The sequence below is a fragment of the Anser anser genome (assembly GCF_964211835.1).
Source record: "Anser anser genome assembly, chromosome: 19".
Lineage (NCBI taxonomy): Eukaryota > Metazoa > Chordata > Aves > Anseriformes > Anatidae > Anser > Anser anser.
The window spans coordinates 7,610,498-7,629,577 of NC_139740.1; the positions used below are offsets into that span (position 1 = coordinate 7,610,498).

The 19,080-nt window shown below is 69.0% G+C and overlaps 2 protein-coding genes across 5 annotated transcripts; one reads left to right on the forward strand and one right to left on the reverse strand.

Annotated features, from left to right (window-relative positions):
* Window positions 1-148: 148 nt before the first annotated feature.
* On the forward strand, window positions 149-10,846 carry QRICH2 (glutamine rich 2). 4 transcript variants are annotated; one of them, XM_083805491.1, is made up of 18 exons: window positions 154-277; window positions 869-1,129; window positions 1,278-1,382; window positions 1,654-1,704; window positions 1,842-2,943; window positions 3,179-3,273; window positions 3,361-3,434; window positions 3,551-3,665; window positions 3,794-4,024; window positions 4,146-4,271; window positions 4,367-4,441; window positions 4,556-4,720; window positions 4,907-5,028; window positions 6,668-6,733; window positions 7,014-7,413; window positions 7,606-7,693; window positions 7,796-7,897; window positions 8,154-10,846. In XM_083805491.1, the coding sequence occupies exons 1-18, from the start codon at window positions 215-217 to the stop codon at window positions 8,339-8,341; spliced, it is 3,429 nt and encodes a 1,142-aa protein (XP_083661617.1). In that variant the 5' UTR covers window positions 154-214; the 3' UTR covers window positions 8,342-10,846. The 4 variants fall into 4 exon arrangements, with proteins under 4 accessions (XP_083661616.1, XP_083661615.1, XP_083661618.1 ...); XM_083805492.1 differs by lacking the exon at window positions 3,179-3,273 and having other exon boundaries at window positions 152-277; window positions 3,361-3,665; window positions 7,014-7,115; window positions 7,260-7,413; XM_083805490.1 differs by lacking the exon at window positions 3,179-3,273 and having other exon boundaries at window positions 149-277; window positions 3,361-3,665; window positions 7,609-7,693.
* Window positions 10,203-16,047, reverse strand: UBALD2 (UBA like domain containing 2). The gene is made up of 3 exons (XM_083805574.1): window positions 15,836-16,047; window positions 14,649-14,711; window positions 10,203-11,330 (listed from the first exon to the last, which is right to left on the reverse strand). Exons 1-3 carry the CDS (start codon window positions 15,953-15,955, stop codon window positions 11,001-11,003), a joined length of 513 nt encoding a protein of 170 aa, XP_083661700.1. The 5' UTR covers window positions 15,956-16,047; the 3' UTR covers window positions 10,203-11,000.
* Window positions 16,048-19,080: the final 3,033 nt, after the last annotated feature.

Sequence of the window (19,080 nt, forward strand, 5' to 3'; positions counted from 1 at the left end):
GTGGGGGGGCGGGGGGGGCGAGTGGGGGGGCGGGGGGGGCGTGGCCAAGCGGCGGGGGGCGGGGTCAGGCCGCGAGGGGCGTGGCCAGGCGGGGAGGGAGGGGCCGGGCCGTTACCTAGCGACGGGGAAGGCCGCGCCGCGCCCCCAGTAAACACAGGCCCACGCGGACAGCCGCCGCGGCCAATGGGCGGCGGGGAGAGGCGGGCGGCGACCAATGAGGTGGGGGAAGGGGCGGGCTCAAGGGAGCCGGGCGGAGCGCGGCCGGAGGCGGCTGGGGGTGCGGGGCGGGGGGGTTGGGGGGGGCTAAGGGGATTTGGGGGGGGAATGGGGATTTTGGGGGGTGTGGGGGGCGTGGGGGTTTGGGGGAGGTATGGGGATTTGGGGGGGTACGGGGAGTTGGGGTTTACAGGGATTTGGGGGGGGTGCGGGCATCTGGGGGGCCATGGGGACTTGGGGGGGTTACGGGGATTTGGGGGGGGTACGGGGATTTTTGGGGTGTGCAGTGGGGATTTGGGGGGTAATGGGGATTTTAGGGTGTGTAGGGATATGGGGGGTATGGGGATTTTGGGGACGGGGGATGGGGGTTACAGGGATTTGGGGGAGGTTATGGGGATTTGGGGGGCTGGGATTTTGGGGGGAGGGGATGGGGGTACAGGGGTTTAGGGGGGAATGGAAGTTTTGGGGTGCACAGGGATTTTGGGGGTGGGGTATGGGGATGGGGGGTACGGGGGTTTGGGGAGGAGTATAGGGATTTGGGGGAGGTACAGGGATTTGGGGGACCCCTGCACCCCCACCCTCTGCGGCGATGATGATGAGGAAGGCAGCGGCCCCCCCCAGCCCTCCATGTCTCCCCCCCCCCCCACCGCAGGCCATGGCGGCGATGCCCCCGCTCAGCCTGGCCGAGCTGCTGGACGCGGCCATCGGCACGCCCGAGCTGGGGGCCGTCAACTTCACGGCGCTGCACAGCCTGCTGCGGGCCCTGCTGCAGCACCTGGGCCTGCACCGCCTCCCCGCACCGACCCCCCCCCGGGGGCAGCCCCCCCAGCCGGCCCCGGGACCCCCGGGGGGCTCCGCAGCCCCCGACGTGGGGCAGGAGAGGAGCGAAGCGCGGGACGGCGACGCCACCGAGGTGATGCTTTGTGGGGTGTTTTGTTCGTGGGTTTGGTTTTGGGGGCGCTTTTTGGGGTTCCCCTGGGTGCCCCCCCCCCCCGCAGCACGCAGCCCCTTCCCCGGGGGCCGTGCCGCCCTCACGGGGTCTCCCCCCGGGTCCCTTCCAGGCCCCGTCCGTCCCCCGGGACCTCCTCGAGGCCATCAGCGGGGTGAAGGCGGCGCAGTCCCGCATGGCCGAGGACATCCGCGGGATCAAGGAGCTGCTGGGCCTGGTGAGCTGCCCCCGGGACGGGCACAGGGCCCCCGTGCCCCAGGTGCTGTACCCGCACCCCGAGCTCAGCACCACGGGCACCGCTCGCCGGTGCTTGCGTTGGCCAAAGTGATGCTCACGCGTTTGTTTTTTTTTTTAATTAAACAGACGTAAAAATAAAAGGAAACGGGGGTGGTGGCAAGGAGGGGGGATGAAGAAGTCAATTTGCGGGTGTCCCCATTAAATCCCCGCCCCGTGCCCCCCAGCCCTGACCCCCCCCTCTCTCCCTGCAGGCGGGCGAGCAGCGGGGACCCCGCGGCGGGGGGAGCCCGGAGAGCGACGGGGTACGTCCGCGGTCCCGTGGGAGCAGGGGTGCTCCAGGGGACAGAGCCGGGTGTTTTACACCACGTGAGCTCAATGGTTTCCCCGGTTCCCGTTGCACGGCCCCATAAATTTGTTTCCATCGATTTCTGCTCCCCAGGAGGCTGCCGGGAGCCAGTCTGCAGCCTCCGAGTCCTCCGAGTCCCCTGAGTCGGGCGAGGAGGGCACCGAGCGTGGGGGGACCCCGCGGGGGACGCAGCCTGCGCCCAGGACCGGCAAGGGGACACCGGGGACACGGCCCTGCTCCCCGGGGGCGCGAGCAGGGACGCGGAGAGCACCAGCGACCCCCGAGAGGCGGGCAGGCGCTGCCCCCGATCTCACGGGGACGGCTGGTGCCGGTGCCACCGCCCCGGGGACGCAGCCGGGGGTCCCTGGCACTCAGGCTGCCGTGCTGGGGACACAGCCAGGGTCCCCCGGCACCCAGACCTCCACCCTGGGAGCACAGCCTGGGTCCCCTGGCACCCAGATCACCACCCTGGGGGCACAGCCCGGATCCCCTGGCACCCAAATCACCACCCTGAGAGCACAGCCCGGATCCCCTGGCACCCAAATCACCACCCTGGGGGCACAGCCCGGATCCCCTGGCACCCAGATCACCACCCTGGGGGCACAGCCTGGGTCCCCTGGCACCCACATCACCGGCCTGGAGTCCCCTGGCACCCACGGCACCACCCCAGGGACACAGCCAGGGTCCCCTGGAGCCCCAGCCACCACCCTGGGGACACAGCCAGGGTCCCCCAGCACCCCGGCCACCACCACGGGGAAGCAGACAGGGTCCCCCAGCGCCCCGACCACCACCCTGGGGACACAGCCAGCACCTCCCTGGTCCCAAGGAGGAGGAGGAGGAGGAGGAGGGGTCCAGCCGAGCTCCCCCAGCACAGCACCCGGCCTCCCTGGCACTGAAGCCACCCCAGGTGCTCGGGGGACACGGGCGGATGCCGCACGCCCCGAAGCACAGCTCCCCCCGGCTGCCCAGCCCCTCTCGCCCACCGCCCAGGGACCCCAAATGTCCCCCGACACCGCCGCCGGCTCCACGTGCCCCGTGCCGGGCTCCAGCGCCGCGGGGCTGGCGGGGGCCCTGCAGCGGGTCGCCGAGCTCGGCCGCCTCTGTGCCACCCTGCAGGGGCAGGTGGCCCGGCTGGAGGCCACCAAGTCAGACCGCGCCGAGCTGGAGGAGCTGCGTCTGCGCTTCCCGGAGGGAGGTGGGTGCCCGGAGGGGGGCCACGGGCTCTAAATGTGGTGGGGAGCACCCTGGGGTGCTGCGGGGTTGGGAGCCTGACGGCTCGGGGCGGGCTCTGGGTTTTGCTGGGACCACTGGGATGAACCGGGGAGGCGGTGGGGGAGCGGGTGGCGTGGGAGCACCCGGGGCTGGGGTTTAATCGTGCCCGGAGCCCAGCCCCTGACGGCGGGTGTCCCCTGCGGGCCGTGTCCCTGCAGGCCAGGAGAGCGTCGCCACCGTGCTGGCCGACCTCCGGGGCCGCGCGTCCTCCCTGCAGGGCCTGGCCGGCGACCTGCACGGCCAGGGGGAGAAGGTGAGCGGGCGGCAGGGCTGGGCACGCAGGGGACACCGAAGGTCCCCCGCGCGGGGGCCGTGCCCTGATGTGCCACCTCCACCCCAGATCAAGCAGCTGCAGGACGCCCTCGGAGAGCTGGGGCTGGCTGGAGCCGCGGGGAAATCCGGCGGCAGCCTGGGGTAAGGGCATGGGAGAGGGGCTGCCACCCCGGGGGGCTGGGAGCCGCTTGGTTTGGGGGTGAGGGACCCCCCCCTCTTAGCGGCCGAGCCTGCCCACGCCCCCTCTCGCTGCCCAGGGCCCTGCTGCAGGAGCTGAGGACGGAGCTGAGGGAGCTGAGGGAGCAGCAGGATGCGGCCAAGGCCACGCTGGAGCAGCTGGTGGCCACCGCGGCCGGGCACCTGCAGGAGCAGGTGGGGAGCCAGGGGGGACCTCTCGGTGCCACGTCCCCCCGGCTGCCCCCCGGCCAGCTGGGGCCACCGCACCTCCCGGGGGGCTTTGGGGCCCCAGCTGAGAGCCGATTCCCTCTGCCCGTTTCCAGCTGGACGAGCTGAGGTCGCTGCTGGGCGGCGCGGGGCCGGACACGTCCCCCACCAGCAGCCCTGCTGGCACGGAGCCGGTGCCGGCCGAGTGCCCCGTCTGCAGCGCCGACGTCGGGGCGCAGCTCGGGCAGCTGCTGCGGCGCTACGAGCAGCTCCAGGAGCTGGTGGACTCCGTCCTGGCGCGGCAGGCCACGGGCAAGGCGAGCCGGCAGCTCCCCGGGAGGAGATGGGTACGGAGATGTCGGTGTCGGGGGGTCAAGAAATGATGTAAATGTTGCGGCCGCCGGGGCTGATCCCCGAACCCGGGTCGGATCCCTGCTCAGCGCCGTGCCGTCGCCTTCCTCCTCGCAGGAGGACGAGGAGCTGCTGAAGAGCATCCAGGCCTCCATCCTGCAAGTGCAGGGGGACTGCGAGAAGCTCGGCTCCGTCACGGGGAACCTGGTGGATGACCATCACCAGAAGCAGAAGGACATTGAGGTGGGTGGCTGTAGGATCCCCAGGCTGGGGACGGCGAGGTCCCGCTGCCTGCCGAGGTCCTGGCACCGCTCACCGGGCGCCTTCTGGTTTCCAAGGCTCTGTTCCAGTCCCTGGAGAGGCTGCAGAAGGAGAAGGCGGACAAGGAGGAGCTGGTGCTGGAAATCGAAGTGGTAAGGTGTCGGAGGGTCCCGGCGTTTTGCAGGGCCAGCCCTGTGAGGAGGGGGCCGGGTTGGGGTCCCGCCGTGCCACCTCTCCCCATCCCCGCTCCCCGTCCCCGTTCCCAGAAGGCAGACAGAGCCGCCCTGGCCGGCAAGGTGAGCTGCGCCCAGTTTGACGCGGCCGTGGAGCAGCTGAACAAAACGATCGAGGACACGCTGAGCAAGGTGACGGGGCAGGAGCAGGGCTGGCACCGCGTCCAGCAGAAGCTCGTCGAGGAGCTGGGCTCCAAGGTACAGCCTGGCTCGTCCCCGCCGCGCAAAGCGGGCACCCCCGGGGCTTCCCACCCCCCGCTCCACGCCGAGAGCACCCAGCTGAGCTGGGCGGCCCCTCCGGGCTTTCCCCATCCCTCGGTGGCCCCGGTGGCCCCGGCGCTGTGCCACCGGTGGCAACTCGCTGAGGCTCTGTGCCACCCGCAGCTGGACCGCCTGGAGCTGGCGCCGCTGCGGCAGCAGCTGGAGGAGCGCTGCAGGAGCATCCTGAGGCAGCTCGAGGAGCGGGCGCCGCAGGCAGAGGCCGACGATGCGGCTGGGATTAGGAAGTGAGTGCCCTGGGGACAGCTGGGGACAGCTGGGGACAGCTGGGGACACTGCCCCGGTCCCTCCAGCTCCCCCAGCCCTGCGGTGGCCACGCTGCAGCGTGATCCCTGCAGGCTCGCTGCTCCCCAGCCCGCAACTCACCAGACCAAAGCAAGCTCAGCTGTGCTCGCCCGTCCTTCCCCCGTGCCCAGGACCGTGTCCCGGGGCTTTGTTCCACCCAGCACCCCTTTCCCATGCAATAAGGATCCTAAAATAAGAGCATCCTTCTCCTCCCCGACCAGCGGTGCCCAACAGGTGCCGGTGGCAGCGAGGGCGTTAAATCAGCTCCCTGCTACCCTACGGCACCGCGGGGTGCCCCTGGGGGACGAAGTGCTCCCCAACCAAAGCTGCAGCGTGGGCACGAAAGGTTTTTTTTTGGGTGAGGGTGTGGGGAGGCAGCTAGCCCCCCCCCCGGCAGGGATGTGATGCCCCGAGGCACGCAGCTTGGCCCCGACGTGCCCCCCCCAGCCGTGCGCAGGGCTGTAATTAGTGCTAACGAAGTGACGAAACGGGTGTGTGGGCCGGCTTGGGTGGCAGGCGTGGGCGAGCGTCTCTGCCCGCCATGGGGAACACCTGTGGGGCCGTTGTGAAAAATCCCAGCCCGAAAAAATTGGGAGGGAAGCCGTGGCAAAGCGCCCTCGAGGGAGGGAGCCTGGGGGCTGCAGCCGGACGGGGGCTGCGTGGTGCAGTTGGGTTGGGAAAGGGGGATTGGAGATTTGGGGCTTTTTCTGCCCATTTTTGCCCTGGTGGTGCCGTGGGGCAGGGGGTGCCGTGAACCGGCCGAGCCTGCTGAGCCCCCCAGGGCGTGGGGTTGGGTGAGAGCAGGCAGGATCCGGCCGCCCCAGCCCTCCCGCCGTGCCCACGCAGGGCCCGAGCGTGCCCCGAGGGGGTCGGGGCAGGGATTTAGCCCCGGGCGGGCGGCGTGGGGCCGGCAGCAGCCAGAACCGTGGCAGAGGCCGCGTCCTCCCCCCCGAACTGGGAACTGGGGGGTCCTGCTTGCCACCAGCCAGCCCAGCACCCCTCCACTGGTTTCACTGGGGGCAGAAGTTGTCGCGCGCCCCTAGGAGCGGGGGAGGCGGCCGTGCGGAAAGCGGGGGCAGCGAACGCCACCCTGCACCCACGGGCCTGTCCCCGCTAGCCCCCAGCCCCCTTAGCAGGTGCGTTAGGTGCAGGATGGGAGCCAGGCTGAGGGTGCCGCAGGAGGATGGTGCTGAGCACCCAGCGGCTTCCTTGCCCCCAGCAACGGTGCTGGGATGCCCAAGGCAGGGGACGGGATGCTCCAGCCTCAAACGTGAGGTGCTGCGAGAGGGAGGGGAAAGGAATTCCCAAGAGGGTGCAAGTCCCGTGCTGGAGCCGTGCTCACACCAGCTGAGGATCCCCCGTCCCAGTTCCCGGGCGCAGCAAATCCCACGTTTTGTCCGTGCCGCCCCCAGCACCCCCCAGTTCCCAAGGGGCTGGGTGCCCTCAGGAGCCGTTCCCGCAGCGGGGACGCTTCCTGCGGGTTCCCCGGAGCCTGTCCCCAGCGGGACCCCAAGGGGAACGCCCCCCTGCCCCGTTCCCCACCTGGTGCCACCCGCTCCCACCGAGCCCTTTCCTCTGCAGGCAGCTCCTGGCCCATTTCCACTGCGTGTCCTGCGACCGGCCCCTGCGCATGGCGGTGCCTGGCCCGTGAGTACCCCCGGGGGCTCGGCTGCTTCCTGGGTGCCCTGGGCTTCGGTGGGTGCTGAGGGCTTCGGTGGGTGCTGTAGGTTTCGGTGGGTGCCGTGGGTCTCGGTGGGTGCTGCTTGTTGGGGTCCCAGTCCCACCAGTCCCCCCGCAGCCCTGCCCAGCTCGGAGCTGGCAGCAGGGGATCCCCCGGGGCCACCGGTGAGCGCCCTGGGGACACGGGGTGCATGTCTCGGGGCAGGGGGTCTTAGTGCCCCCCCCCACGCTGCCCTGCCCTCCCCAGGCACATCGTGACCATCCCGCCCATGCCGCCGCTGCCCTCGCGCCTCTCCGCGCGTCCCCACGCCGTCTTCGAGCCGGAGCACCTACGGCAGCACGCCCGCGGGTATGGGGGGACTTGGGGACATCGGGGACGAGGGACACGTCCCCGGCTGCCAGCCGTGCCCCGTCCCCTTCCCCAGCAGCCGCTGGGGTGGCCGGAGAGGGACGGACCCCCCCCTCTGAGCACCCACCTGCACCCACCCTGCAGGGAGTGCGGGGCCGGGTGCGGGTACCTGCGGGTGCCGCGGCGCTGCGGGGGGCAGCACACCCGCACCCCCCCGCTGCAGCGCTGCCCCCGCCTCCAGCACCTCCCGCCCTGCGCCCCCGGGCACCTCCAGCCCCACGCCGGGCTCCCCGTGAAGGTAAGGATCCGGCCCGGGGTTGGGCAGCTCGGGGTGGGGGGATGCTGGGCGGCATGCCTCGGTTTCCCCAGGGGTGGTGGTGGGTGCTGGGCTGGCTTTGGGGTGCTGGGAGCGGGGTCCCCGTGGGGTTGGGGGGGTCCCAGGCTGGGCTGCGGGGTCGGTGCTGGCACCGCTCCCCGGTTCCTTCCCCAGCAGGACGAGGTGGAGCTGCTGGGCCAGGACGGGCACATCTACAAGGGCCGGCGGGACGCACGGCTGCCTGCCCTCGTGGGGAAGGACGGTACGGCGGGGCCGGGGGGGTCGGGGTGTGGGCAGCCCCCTCCCCACGTGTAGGCCGTGGATGTGGGACCCCAACCCGCATCCCCTCGGGTCTCTCCTCCAGGCTCGCGGGGGGACAAGCCCCAGCTGTCCCCAGGGCAGCGTGGCACCCAGGACCTCCTGCCCTCGCGGCCCCACAGCGCCATGTCCTTGCTCAGCCGCCCGGGTACGGCTCCCCCGGGGGGCTTTGGGGTGGGGAGGGCACCGAGACGTCCCCCGGGGGGTCGGGGCAGGGGGGAGGTCTGCGCCCCCAGCCTGGGCAGGGTGGGACGGGGATTGGGGGCTGGAGGGGGGGGGGTGAGGCCGGGCTCCTGCACCCCATCCCCGAGCACCTCTGGCAGTGCCCGGCCCCGATCCCCGAAGCCGGAGCCCCCCCGTGCCCCCCACCCCGGGGGGAATTAACCCCTGCGCCTCCCCCCCAGGCACCCCCAGGCTCCAGGAGCTCCGTCCAGCGTCGCCCCACGGCCGCGTCCCCCAGGGACCGGGGCTCCCCTCGCCCCCGTGGGCGCCGCAGGACGGGAGAGAGACCCCGGCAGCGGAGAGGGGCCGGGGGGGCCCGGCTGGGAGCCCCCCCCGGGCACCACACGGGGGGGCCGGCCAGGAGCAATAAAGGGCGGTGGATGGGCAGCGGCTGCGTGGCCGGGGTTGGTTTGGCCGTCAGCATCCGTCCTCTGGGCTCCTGGGGGGGTCTCGTTCCCTGCTGCAGGGCTGCCTCCGTCCTTACGTCCCTGGATCCACAGCTCCTTACATCCCTACGTCCCTACAGCCTTACATCCCTGCGTCCCTACATCCATGCCTCCCTACATCCTTACATTGTTATATCCCTATATCCCTACAAACCATGCCTCCTTACGTCCCTACATCCATGCTTTCCTACATCCTTACATCCTTATATCCCTATATCCCTACAAACCATGCCTCCCTACATCCTTACATCCCTACATCCCTACAAACCATGCCTCCTTACGTCCCTACATCCATGCTTTCCCACATCCCTACCTCCTTACGTCCCCACATCCTTTCATCTATCCTTCCTTTCATCCCTACACCCTTACAGCCCTACGTCCTTATGTCCTTACATCCTTACCTCCATCCATCCCTACATCCACACCTCCTCACATCCTTATATCCATACATCCCCACATCCTTACGCCCATAGTTCCTTATACCCCTACATCCCTCCCTCCTTACATCCCGTGTCCATACGTCCTTTCCTCCGCACGCCCTTACATCCGTATTTCCCTGCGTCCACACCTCCTTACACCCCTACACCCCAACCCACAACCCTCCTGGCAGCCCCAGCACCCCCTACACGTGCCCCCATCACCGCCCCTCCATCGGCTGCGTCTTTGTGCTCGGGGTGGCACCAGCCCCATCCCTTGCTGCCGTCGCAGGTTATGGGAACGGCACCAAAATCCCCGAAGGCTGCGGGCAGAGAGGGGCCAGACCCCCACAGGTCTGGGGTCCCCCCCCCGTGCCACCTCTGGGGCAAAACCGGGGAAAACCCAGAGAAAAGCAGCGAGCTAAGGGCAGCCCCGAGCCTAATCCCGTTTGTGGGATAAGGCCCAGCTGGGACGGGCCCTGCGGGGCTCCAGACTCGTCCCCCCCAGCTGCAGCGGGCTGAGCCCCCCACACACACAATGGGACCCAGCTGCGCCTCCCAGTTCCCCCATAAACCCCAGCACCCAAGGGTGGGCCCCCCTTTAGCCATGGGTGCTGCCAGCTCTGGAGCGGGTGAGTGGCCCCCATGGGGGCTTTTTTTTTTTTTCCCCCTTTCTTGCCTTTGGGGGGGGGCCCATCCCCAGCTGGTGTGCCCCTATAGGACCAGGGCTGTGTGCCCCAGCCCTTGCTGGTGTCCCTGGACCTGTTTTTTTTTTGGGGGGGGGGGGGGGTGTCCCCCACTTGTTTGCTGAGGGCTGCGGCGTGCCCATGGGTGCTGTGTTTTACCTGCAGTGGGATTGAATTACGGTACCCCAAATGCTCACCAGGTTTGGGACGGGGGCTGTAGGGGGCTGGGGCTGTCACCCCAGCCTGGCGCTGCCCGTGTCACCGTGCCACCCGCTGTCGGGGCCCTTTGGTGCTGGGGGGCGGGACCGGGCTGTCCCCACGGGGTCCGCAAAGAGACCTTGGGGTGCGGGCAGGGGTCTGGCTGGGTGCAGGAGGGGGATGCTTGGGAAACCCCATCCTGGGCGTGGGATTTGCCTAAAACCGCTGGGAACAGCAGGAAAAACAAGCGGTGCCAGCCCCGAGCCCCAGTTTTTGGGGACAGCGGTCACAGGGACGCGCGCTGGCTCCCGACGGCATCGGTCCCGATGTGCCTGGTGGCACCGTGCTGCCCCGGCGGGGCCGGGAGATCCCCAGGAGATCTCTCAGGGATCAGGTCCCACAGGGATCAGGTCCCACGGGTGTCCCCGAGTCCCCAGGTGTCACCCTCGGTTCCTAGCGCAGAGAAAAGTCAGGGACAGCTGGTGTTAAAAAAGTGATTTTTTTTTTTTATTATTTTTAAATTAATAAAAAACCTTCAACCTGTTTTCCTTTTTTTTTCTTTTTGTCTTTTTTTTTTTAAGCAAGATTTGATTTGAAAACTAAAAAAAAAAAAAAACACCACCCCTCCACAGCTCCCCCCCCCACCCCCAGAAGGGCCCGTGAGCGGCGGTCACAGGGACCGGGGGGGGGCATCACTTTGTTAAATCACAGCCCCCCCCCCTTCCCCGAGGGGGGGCCGGGGTACGTGGGGTTGGGGGGGGGTGTCTGTGCAAGAAGCCAGGCTGAATTTCGGAAGCCAGAGCTTTCAGCGCAGCAACGAGCACCCAGGGCTTCCTCGGGGCCGGGGGGGGCACGGGGGGTCCATCCCCCACCTCTCCATCCCTTTTTATTTGGATTTCCTCCCCCCTACCTTTCCTGTGTTGCCGGGGGGGGGGGGGGCAATGCCCTCCGTGCCTGCTTGCTCGTTCTTTCTGGATTTATATACATTAGATATATTTATATATTATAGTTATATATTTAAAAAAAAAATATTGGGGGGGGGGGGAGAAAAAAACCAGCTGGCGACTCGTGAAAGGGGCTCTCGGGGCCTCTTGGCGGCCTTCCCGGCAGCGTCCCCCCACCCCCCCCCCCCAAAAAAAAAAATTTAATAAAACCTAGAAAAGGATTCCAGTGCGTTTCTCAGGAAGCCCCCGCTCCGAACGCCCTGGCCCGGGTCTGCCCGCCCTCCCCCTCCCCAAAAAAACACCCCCCCTCCCACCCACCCCCCCCCAGCAGCCCCAGCCTTATCTCTGCCCGTCCATGGTGGCCACGGCTTTGTGCGGGGGGGCGGCGGGCGGCGGGGCGGGGGGCCAGGCGGGCTGCGGGGGGTGCAGGTGGTGGTGGTGGTGGTGGAGCCCGTGGGCGGTGGGCGACGAGGGGGGCAGCCAGGCGGGCTGCTGGCTGGGGGGCGACGAGGCCCAGAAGGGGCTGAAGCTGCCCGGGGGGGAGCAGGCCATGGAGGGGATGGGGCTGTTGCTGCTCTGCAGGTTTTCCGACGTCCGCAGCTTGGAGAACATGGCCAGGGCGTCCGGGAAGTTGGGCGGAGTGGCCGGCGTGTTGCTCGGGGTGCACATCTGCGGGGAGAAGGAGATTAAGGGGCGTTTAGGGTCCCCGACTGGACATTTAGCATCCCGACGGGACATCCAGGGTCCCCGTGGGACGTTTGGTGTCCCCACGGAACGTTTAGCATCCCCGTGGGGCACCTGGGGTCCCCACCAGGATGTTTAGGGTCCCCAATGGGACGTCCAGGGTCCCCACGGGGCGTTTCGGGTCCCCACAAGTGGCTTCGGGTCCTGGCTGTGGGGTCCCACCGCCGTCTGCCGAACTGCTTAACGGGGACCCCCCCTGGGATCCGGCCCCCAGGGGACGTGCAGAGCCGGGGTCTGGTCGCCATCGGGGTCCCCGGCGCTGTGCTGGTGGGGTCAGGATGAGTCCCCCCCCCCAGGCGCGGGGTGAGCGCTGCACCCCCCGAGGGTTCCCAGCCCATCCGCGGGCTTTCCTCCTGAAATCCCCGGGGATTTCGTTCCGCTCGTGCCGTTTGCACGGGACCTGGGGTTTCCTGCTCCCGGGGCTGCTCCCGACACCGGGACACCAGCACGGGGCCGGGGGGGGCTCTGCCTCGGTGCCTCCCTCCTGCCCCAAACCCTCAGCGGGCAACGAGGGAGGAGCGGGATGAGGGCAGCGTGCGGCACCCCTCGGTGCCGGCGCCATCCCGGTGGCACCCAGGCCGAGCTGCATTATTAATTAAATCCTTCTGGACGTCTTCCCCCCACGTCACTCGGCAAAACCGGTGACCAAAGCCGCTGCTGCCCCAGCTGCCCGTCGGGTTTCTGCCCCTGGGACGGGGCTGGGGGCTGGATGGGATGGGACGAGCGGGGGGCAGGGGTCCCGGTGGGACGGGGACAGCCCCCGGAGGTTTTCTCCTGCTCGTCCCGAAGCCCCGAGTCTTCTGCAGCCACGAGGGCGAGCGCGCCCCAGGTGGGGGCACAATTAACACACGAGCAGGGGTGTGCCAAAAGGAGCTTTTGTCGGGGTGCCCGTCCTGGAGCCCCCTCCCCTTTCTCCTTTCCGTGCCGTGGGCTGGGAATTGATGCCGGAGCTGATCCACCAGGGTGTCCGAGAGGAACGGTTTTGGGGCGCGTTCTCTTCCCTTCCGGATGCTTTGAGCCAAAACTTCTGCGTGGCCACGCGCGGACGGGGAGCGTGCGTGTAGGGCTTCGCCCCGCTGGGCTGAACCCACCCCGAGTCCCTGCCCCGGGGGGCGACGCGGCGCTCGGTGCCGGGAGGGTCTGCGTGACGGGACGGCGGTGGTGGGGTCCGTGCTGCAGCTTTTTCAGCATTTTGGGGTGGGGAAGACCCCCGTGAGCCAGAAGCGCTGCTCCACGTCCCTCCGCCTGCCCTGGACCTGCTGCGGGGCCGAAAGACCCGCGGGTGGCTCCGTGGTGCCCCGTGGGGGGCGGCTCCTCGTCCCGTGCCTCCCCGGTGCGCTCGCCTTCGCCCCTTTTTGGGGTCACGGAGCTGCACCCCAAAACGCCAGCAGGGCCAGCCGGACCTTTGCGCCAGGCAGACGGCAGCGTGCGGGATTTTTTTTGTTTTGTTTTGTTTTCCAGCCCCAGCCCACTCGGAGCCAACCGAGGGGCGAGATAAGTGCCGGGACGCGCTCCCGTCCCCGAGCAGCTCCCCCTGCGCAGGCAGGGACTCATCCCAGAGCTCACCTCGAAGCGACGGTAAGCCAGCTTTTTTTCCCCCCTTATTTTAAAAAAAAAAAGCCTATATTTGGCAGTATCCGAAAAGATGCTCGATCCAAAAAATCGCTCTGTTAACTTCAAGAGGCTCCTTTTTAAAAAAAAAAAAAAAAAAAACACCCCAAAACACAGCCGCGCGCAAACAGCAGCTCCGGCCCGAGGTCGGGTGCTGGAGGCGGGACGCAGCTCGGCCTTTTCGGGGTGAGATGCGCAGGATTCATGTCAAAATAAAAATAAAAAATCTAAAAGCAGCCGTGTGATCATCGCCTCCCTCCTCCGAGACGTTTTTTTTTTCGGGGAGCCGCTGGCTGCCGGCCGCCGCAGGGTCGGTGCCACACCGTGGCCAGGAGCTTGCCGGTGCCAGGAGGGATTTGGGATGGGATTTGGGATGGGATTTTGGGGTGTCCCTCGCCGCGGCCCCCGGCCCGTCCAGGCAGGGCGTTTCGAGCTGTGTATGGGGGGGGGGGGCGACGCCGCTTGTCCCCACGTGGAGCCGTGCCGCAGCCGCCCCACGTGCCTGTGCTGGGTCGTCCCAAAACACAGCGGGGCTGGGGAGGGGGCCAGGAAATCCTGGGGGGGGACGGGACACAGCCCTGCCCCCCCCCACACCCCGGGCCCTCCCCTCGTGCAGGGCCGGGGACCCCCCCCCCGGAGGCGTTTCCTCGCTTTGCGTCGAGCTTCCTGCGGCGGTGGGGAGGGATCGCCCTGCTGGGCGTGGGGCTGGCGTTTTATTATTATTATTATTTTTTTTTTTTGGAGCATTTCGAGGCCTGAAGCAGCCCCGCAGCTCCCGGCTCGTCTCCCTTCCCCTCCCCAGCTGATTTTTGGGGCTTTTTAGGGGTTTTTGGAGCATCCCGCCAGCTCTCCGAAGCGCCCCTTTGAGCCAGGCGTGAGCGCGGGGGAAACCTCCCCTGCACCCCGAAGGCAGCGGGGGGGGGGACGTCCCCCCCCTACAAGCTCCAGCCCAGGAAGGAGACAAAACCCAAATCCCCCCCCACACCCGAGAGGAGCCACGGGGGCCGGGCTCCGCTCCTGGGGTGCTCCCAGGGGGGTTTTGGGGGGCCCCCCCTCCCGGGCCTGAACGTGGGAGGAAATTTGTATGGGTTTGGAATAAAAGGGTTGGGGGGGGGGACGGTGGCCCGGCAGGCTCCGCTGCTTCCCCCATTTGCTGCCGGCCCCCCGACAGCACCAGAAAAGGGGAAAAGAATTAAAAAATAATAAAAAAAATAAATAAAAAATAAATAAAAACCGAACGGGCTTAGCCCAGACCTGCTCCTTCCCCCGCACCCGGCTCGTGTCCTCAACAGGAAAAGGAGCAAAAAAAAAAAAAAGCACCCCACAAACACCCCCCGCCCCCCAAAGCACGGCTGGGGGGGGGACGCGGGACTTCCTCACCCCCCCCCCCGTGAGGGGCCGTGCCCTCGGGCAAGGTCACGGCGAGGCTGGGCCCCCCCCGGCCCCCCCGGTGCCGGCGCGGCCCTGCCGTTTCCTGGCAGACATCTTAGCTCGTGTTTACGTTGGGGCTGCGGGCGGGCAGCAATATGGCGGGGGGGGGGGGGGGCTGGGGGGGTAACGGGGGGTAACGGGGGGGGTAACGGGGGGGGGGTAACGGGGCTGGGGGGGGGGGGCGGGGGGGCCAGGCCTTACCATCTGGTGGTGGTGGTGGCTGTTGGGAATGTTGGTCTCCTGGAAGAAGGCGCTCAGGGCGGTCTGCGGGGGGGGGACACACGGGGCCCGGCGTTAGCTCCGTGCACAAAGGGGGGGCCGTGGACCCCCCCCCCAAAATCCCCCCCCAATCCCCCCGCACCCACCCCAAATCTCCCCCCCACCCCCCCACCCCATGCAGAGCCCCCCACCCTATCCCCCCCCCGCACCCATGGGTGCTGCCCCCCCTCTCCCATGCCCCCCCCCACATAAGGGGGGGCTGCACCCCCTTTTACACCCCTTTCCCCCCCCCCAAACCCCCCCGGGCCGAGGCCCGGCCGGCAGATCCGGTTACGGGCCGGTATAAATAGAGCCGGGGCGGCTCGCAGCCGGTTTTTCCTCCCCACGGAGGGGGGGGGAAGGCAGTGCCCCCCCCCCCAGCAGGGCCCTGTCCTGGCTGTATGGGGGGGGGGGTGTTGTGACCCCCCACCCCCCGGTGTATGGGGGTGGTGGTGGGGAAATGGGGGGGGCACACGGGGAGGGGGTGATGGGGGGGGCATGTTTGGGGGGGTATGGGGGGGATATATAGGGGGATCCATGGGGGGGGTTACAGGGGGGTACTCGGGGGGGGGTCCATGGATGGGGACATGGGGGGGGGGACATGGGGGGGGATACGGGGGGGGCACATGGGGGGTACACGGGGGGATACACGGGAGGGGGGCACAAGGGGTCCGCGGGGGGAGGCATTTGGGGGGGTATGTGGGGGGAGATCACGGGGGGGGTCCACGGGGGGGGTCCACGGGGGGGATACACGGGAGGGGGACATGGGGTAAACGGGGGGGGGGGCATCGGGGGGGTATACGGGGGGGAATCAACGGGGGGGTTCACGGGGGGGTACACTGGGGGGGTATATGGGGGGATCGGGGGGGTACACTGGGGGGGTATATGGGGGGATCGGGGGGGTACACTGGGGGGGGTACATTGGGGGGGGGTCCACGGGGGGGGCACACTGGGGGGATACACGGGGGGGGCGGGTCAACAAGAGGGGGGGGGAGTCCACAGGGGGGTACAGGGAGGGGGGTTAACGGGAGGGGGGTGTCTATGGAGGGGATCTATGGAGGGGGGGGTTCCCGGGGGTGATATCCGGGGGGGGGGGCGGGTTTCCCCCCCCCGCCCCCCACGCCTCGTACCTCGAACTGCCAGTGCGCCGCCTGCAGCAGCTGCTTGGCCTGGTCGGCGGCGCAGCCGGCCGCCAGCACGAACTGGTTGATCATCACCTGGTGCCGCAGCTCCTCCATGTTCACCGACATGGCCGGGGGGGGCCGCGCCGGGCCGGGGGGGGGGGGGGGGGGGGGGGGGCCCCCGCCGAGCGCCGCCGTGGGAGCCCCGAGCGCGCCCCGCCCGCGCCGACACCGCGGGGGGGGGGGGGAGTGGGCGGGGCCCGAGGGGGGCAGCCGGGCCCCGCCCCCCCCGCCGCGCTGATTGGTCCCCGCCGCGCCGCCCGCCCCGCCGGCCCCGCGCTCCGAATCTTCCAGCCGCCCCGGCGCCTCGCCCCGCCCCCCGCGCGCCCATTGGCCGGCTCCCTGTGTTTTGGCCGCGGGCGGCCCCGCTATTGGTCCGAGGGTTCCTCCCCCCTCCCCTCCCCGCGGGGAGGAGCGGGCCGCTCGCTGATTGGCTCGCGGCTGTGACGTCACGTTCATTGAGGAGGATTCCATTGAGCGGCCCCGCGCTGCGCGGCCCCGCCGCCGGGGGGGGGGGGTCCCGCGGCCCCCGCTTCGGCGTTAGTCTGGGTCCGGTCGGGTTTGGTACTGGGAGAGCTCCGCCGGGCAGCGCCCGGGGTCCCGTTCCCGCCAGCCCCCTCCTCTCGCCCCGCCGTGGTTCGGTGGTCCTGGGGGCGCCAGGCGCGTCCTGGGGCCCGCGATTAACGGGGGGAAGGCGGGCTGTGAGCGGGGCCTGCAGCGGGCGGTGCGGGAGTAGGGAGGGCTGGGAGGGAATAGGGTGAGGTGGGAGGGAATAGGGTGAGCTGGGTGGGAGTAGGGTCAGCTGGGATGGAGTAGGGTGGGCTGGGAGGGATAGGGTGAGCTGGGTGGGAATAGGGTGAGGTGGGAGGGAATAGGGTGGGCTGGGTGGGAGTAGGTGGGCTGGGAGGGAGTAGGGAGGGCTGGAGGGAGTAGGGAGGGCTGGGAGGGAGTAGGGTGGGCTGGGAGGGAATAGGGAGGGCTGGGAGGGAGTAGGGAGAGCTGGAAAAGGCCCTTGGGGGTTTGGATGTGGCAAGCTGAGGAAGAGGAGCTGAAGAAGCTGGAGGCAGCCTCAGCCCCCCACTGGCCCCAGCACCGGGTGCTGAGGCCCCGCCGGGGATCATTGCAACTCCCCCCCGGGTCCCACGGTGGGGGCTGGTGAGAGGAGCCCCCCCCAAACATCCTCTGCTGGGTGGAGACCCCCCCCCCCCATCGGCTGATGTTGGCAGCCCTCATCCTCCTCCCTGGGCCAAGGCCAGCCCTACAGAGGGAGCAGAGGAGGGGGCCCAGGGGGAACGGGGGGGACTCTGAACCCCCCCAGCTGCCTGCAGCCCCTCTGCACGGGGCGGCTGGGGACCTGCCGCCTGCACACCGCGCCGTCCGCTGGGTGAGCGGAGCCGTCAGCCCTGGGCAACCTGCCTGGACCTCGCACGGGAACGTGCTGGAGCACAGCGCCCGTCCCGTCTGCACGAGCAGCCCGTGCCTCAGCCCTTCGTAACCAAGCTCCGTGTCTGGCCTCGGCGTGGAGCAAAACCCCCCCGTGGCAAAGAAGCCTTCCTGGGGCAGCCTTGCAGCAGCAGGACCCATCGCCCTTCCCGCTGCCCCCGCCAGAGATGCTGTCCCGTCCTGGCACTGGCTGGCTCTGGGACGCGCTGCCCCTTGGGGCTGTGGTGTCAGCCCCCCCCGGGGCAGGGCAGGGTCCCCCAGCGCCCCGCTGCGCCCGCCCGCGGCCCTCGTTAGGTCAGCGCCCGCTAACGAGGGGCCCGGCTGCCCCCCAGCTTGCAGGGCTGCGTGGGGAGGCTGGGAGCTGGCGGGGGGACACAAAGGGACGAGGGGTGTTGGAGGCTGGGAGGACGGAGCCCCAGGAAGGGCAGGGGACGGTGGTGGGGACACGGAGCTGTGGGGGGGGGGGGGTGGAGCCTGCAGCTCCCGAATAAGCAGCAGGAGAAGGAGAAAGGGATGGGATGGAAGGGAGGGGAGGGGAGGGGATGGGGTGGGGAATTGGTGGTGGGTCACCTCCAGCTCTGCTCCAGGCGAGTTTCCCTCCCTGCACGCGGGGACGTGCCGTGCCTCCCCCGGGAAGCGCTGTGGGGTCAGGGCACAGCCAGCCCCTTCCCTGCATCAGGCCCTTTGGTGTCCGCTCACCGCAGGCCTGGTCCCGACAGCCCAGCTCTGTCCCCCCCCCCCCGCAGGCCAGCAGCCACCTCGAGCACTGCAGCTCGTAGGCAGGAGCAGGGTCCCCTTCCCCTTCCCCTTCCCCTGCCCACACACCAGCTCCCCCGACCGGGCAGCAGGGATGCTTTGCCCCCACGTCCCGCCCAGCAGCAGGTGCGTTTTGGGGTTAAACACTGCTTTTTCAGCTTCCCCTTCCCTCTTCCTGCACAGCACCGACCCTTTTGGGGTCTGCCACAGCTTTTCGTGTGCCGGGGTCCGGGAGGGATCTGGCAAACACGGGAGGGAGGCGAAACGCCCCCGAGCTGTGCTGTCCCCGCTCCTGCCGCGCTCCCTCGCTCCGCTGCGGCACCGTCCTACAAAACCCTCTGCTGCAGTAACGCACGGCTGGAAAAAAACCAACAGCCAGCCGAGCCGTGCGTGCACGCAGCGGCCCTGCCCGTAACGCCGGCTGCTTTCTGGCTCCGCGCGGGGACAACTCGGAGTTATCGTCTGCACCGGAGCCCCGCGGGCTGCCGGCCGCTGCTGCCGGAACGCGACGGCTCCGGAGCCGGGACCGGGGCTGGATGCGGCCCCGAGGCCTCCCCTGGGCTCTCGGCTGGTGCCCAAGCGTGGGGCCGTCGAGGTTTGGGGGCTGCTTTGCTTTGGGCAATCCGAGCCAGGACCTGACCCATTTTTCCCAGGTCTCGGGAGAGGCTGGATCCAGCCTTGGCTTCTCTTGTGCAAACGTTCCCTGCTTGATCCCGGGTGCGTGTGGGATCTGGGGCCGCGATTCCTGGTGCGAGGGTCTCAGCACCAGCACCAGGCTGTACCCACCCCGCTGCAGACCCCCCGGCAGCACCCCGTGCCCACCAGCACGGCCTCACCACCCTCCCCGTGCCCGCCGTGCCGGGGCTTTGTGCTGGAAAAAAGGAGAGCAAATGTGGGTGAGGAAGGGGGGGGATGCGTACGTGCCGGTACGGGGGGGGGCACACCGCAGGGAGCCGTGGGGAGGCCCTCGCTCAGCACCGCCAAGGAGCTGAGGC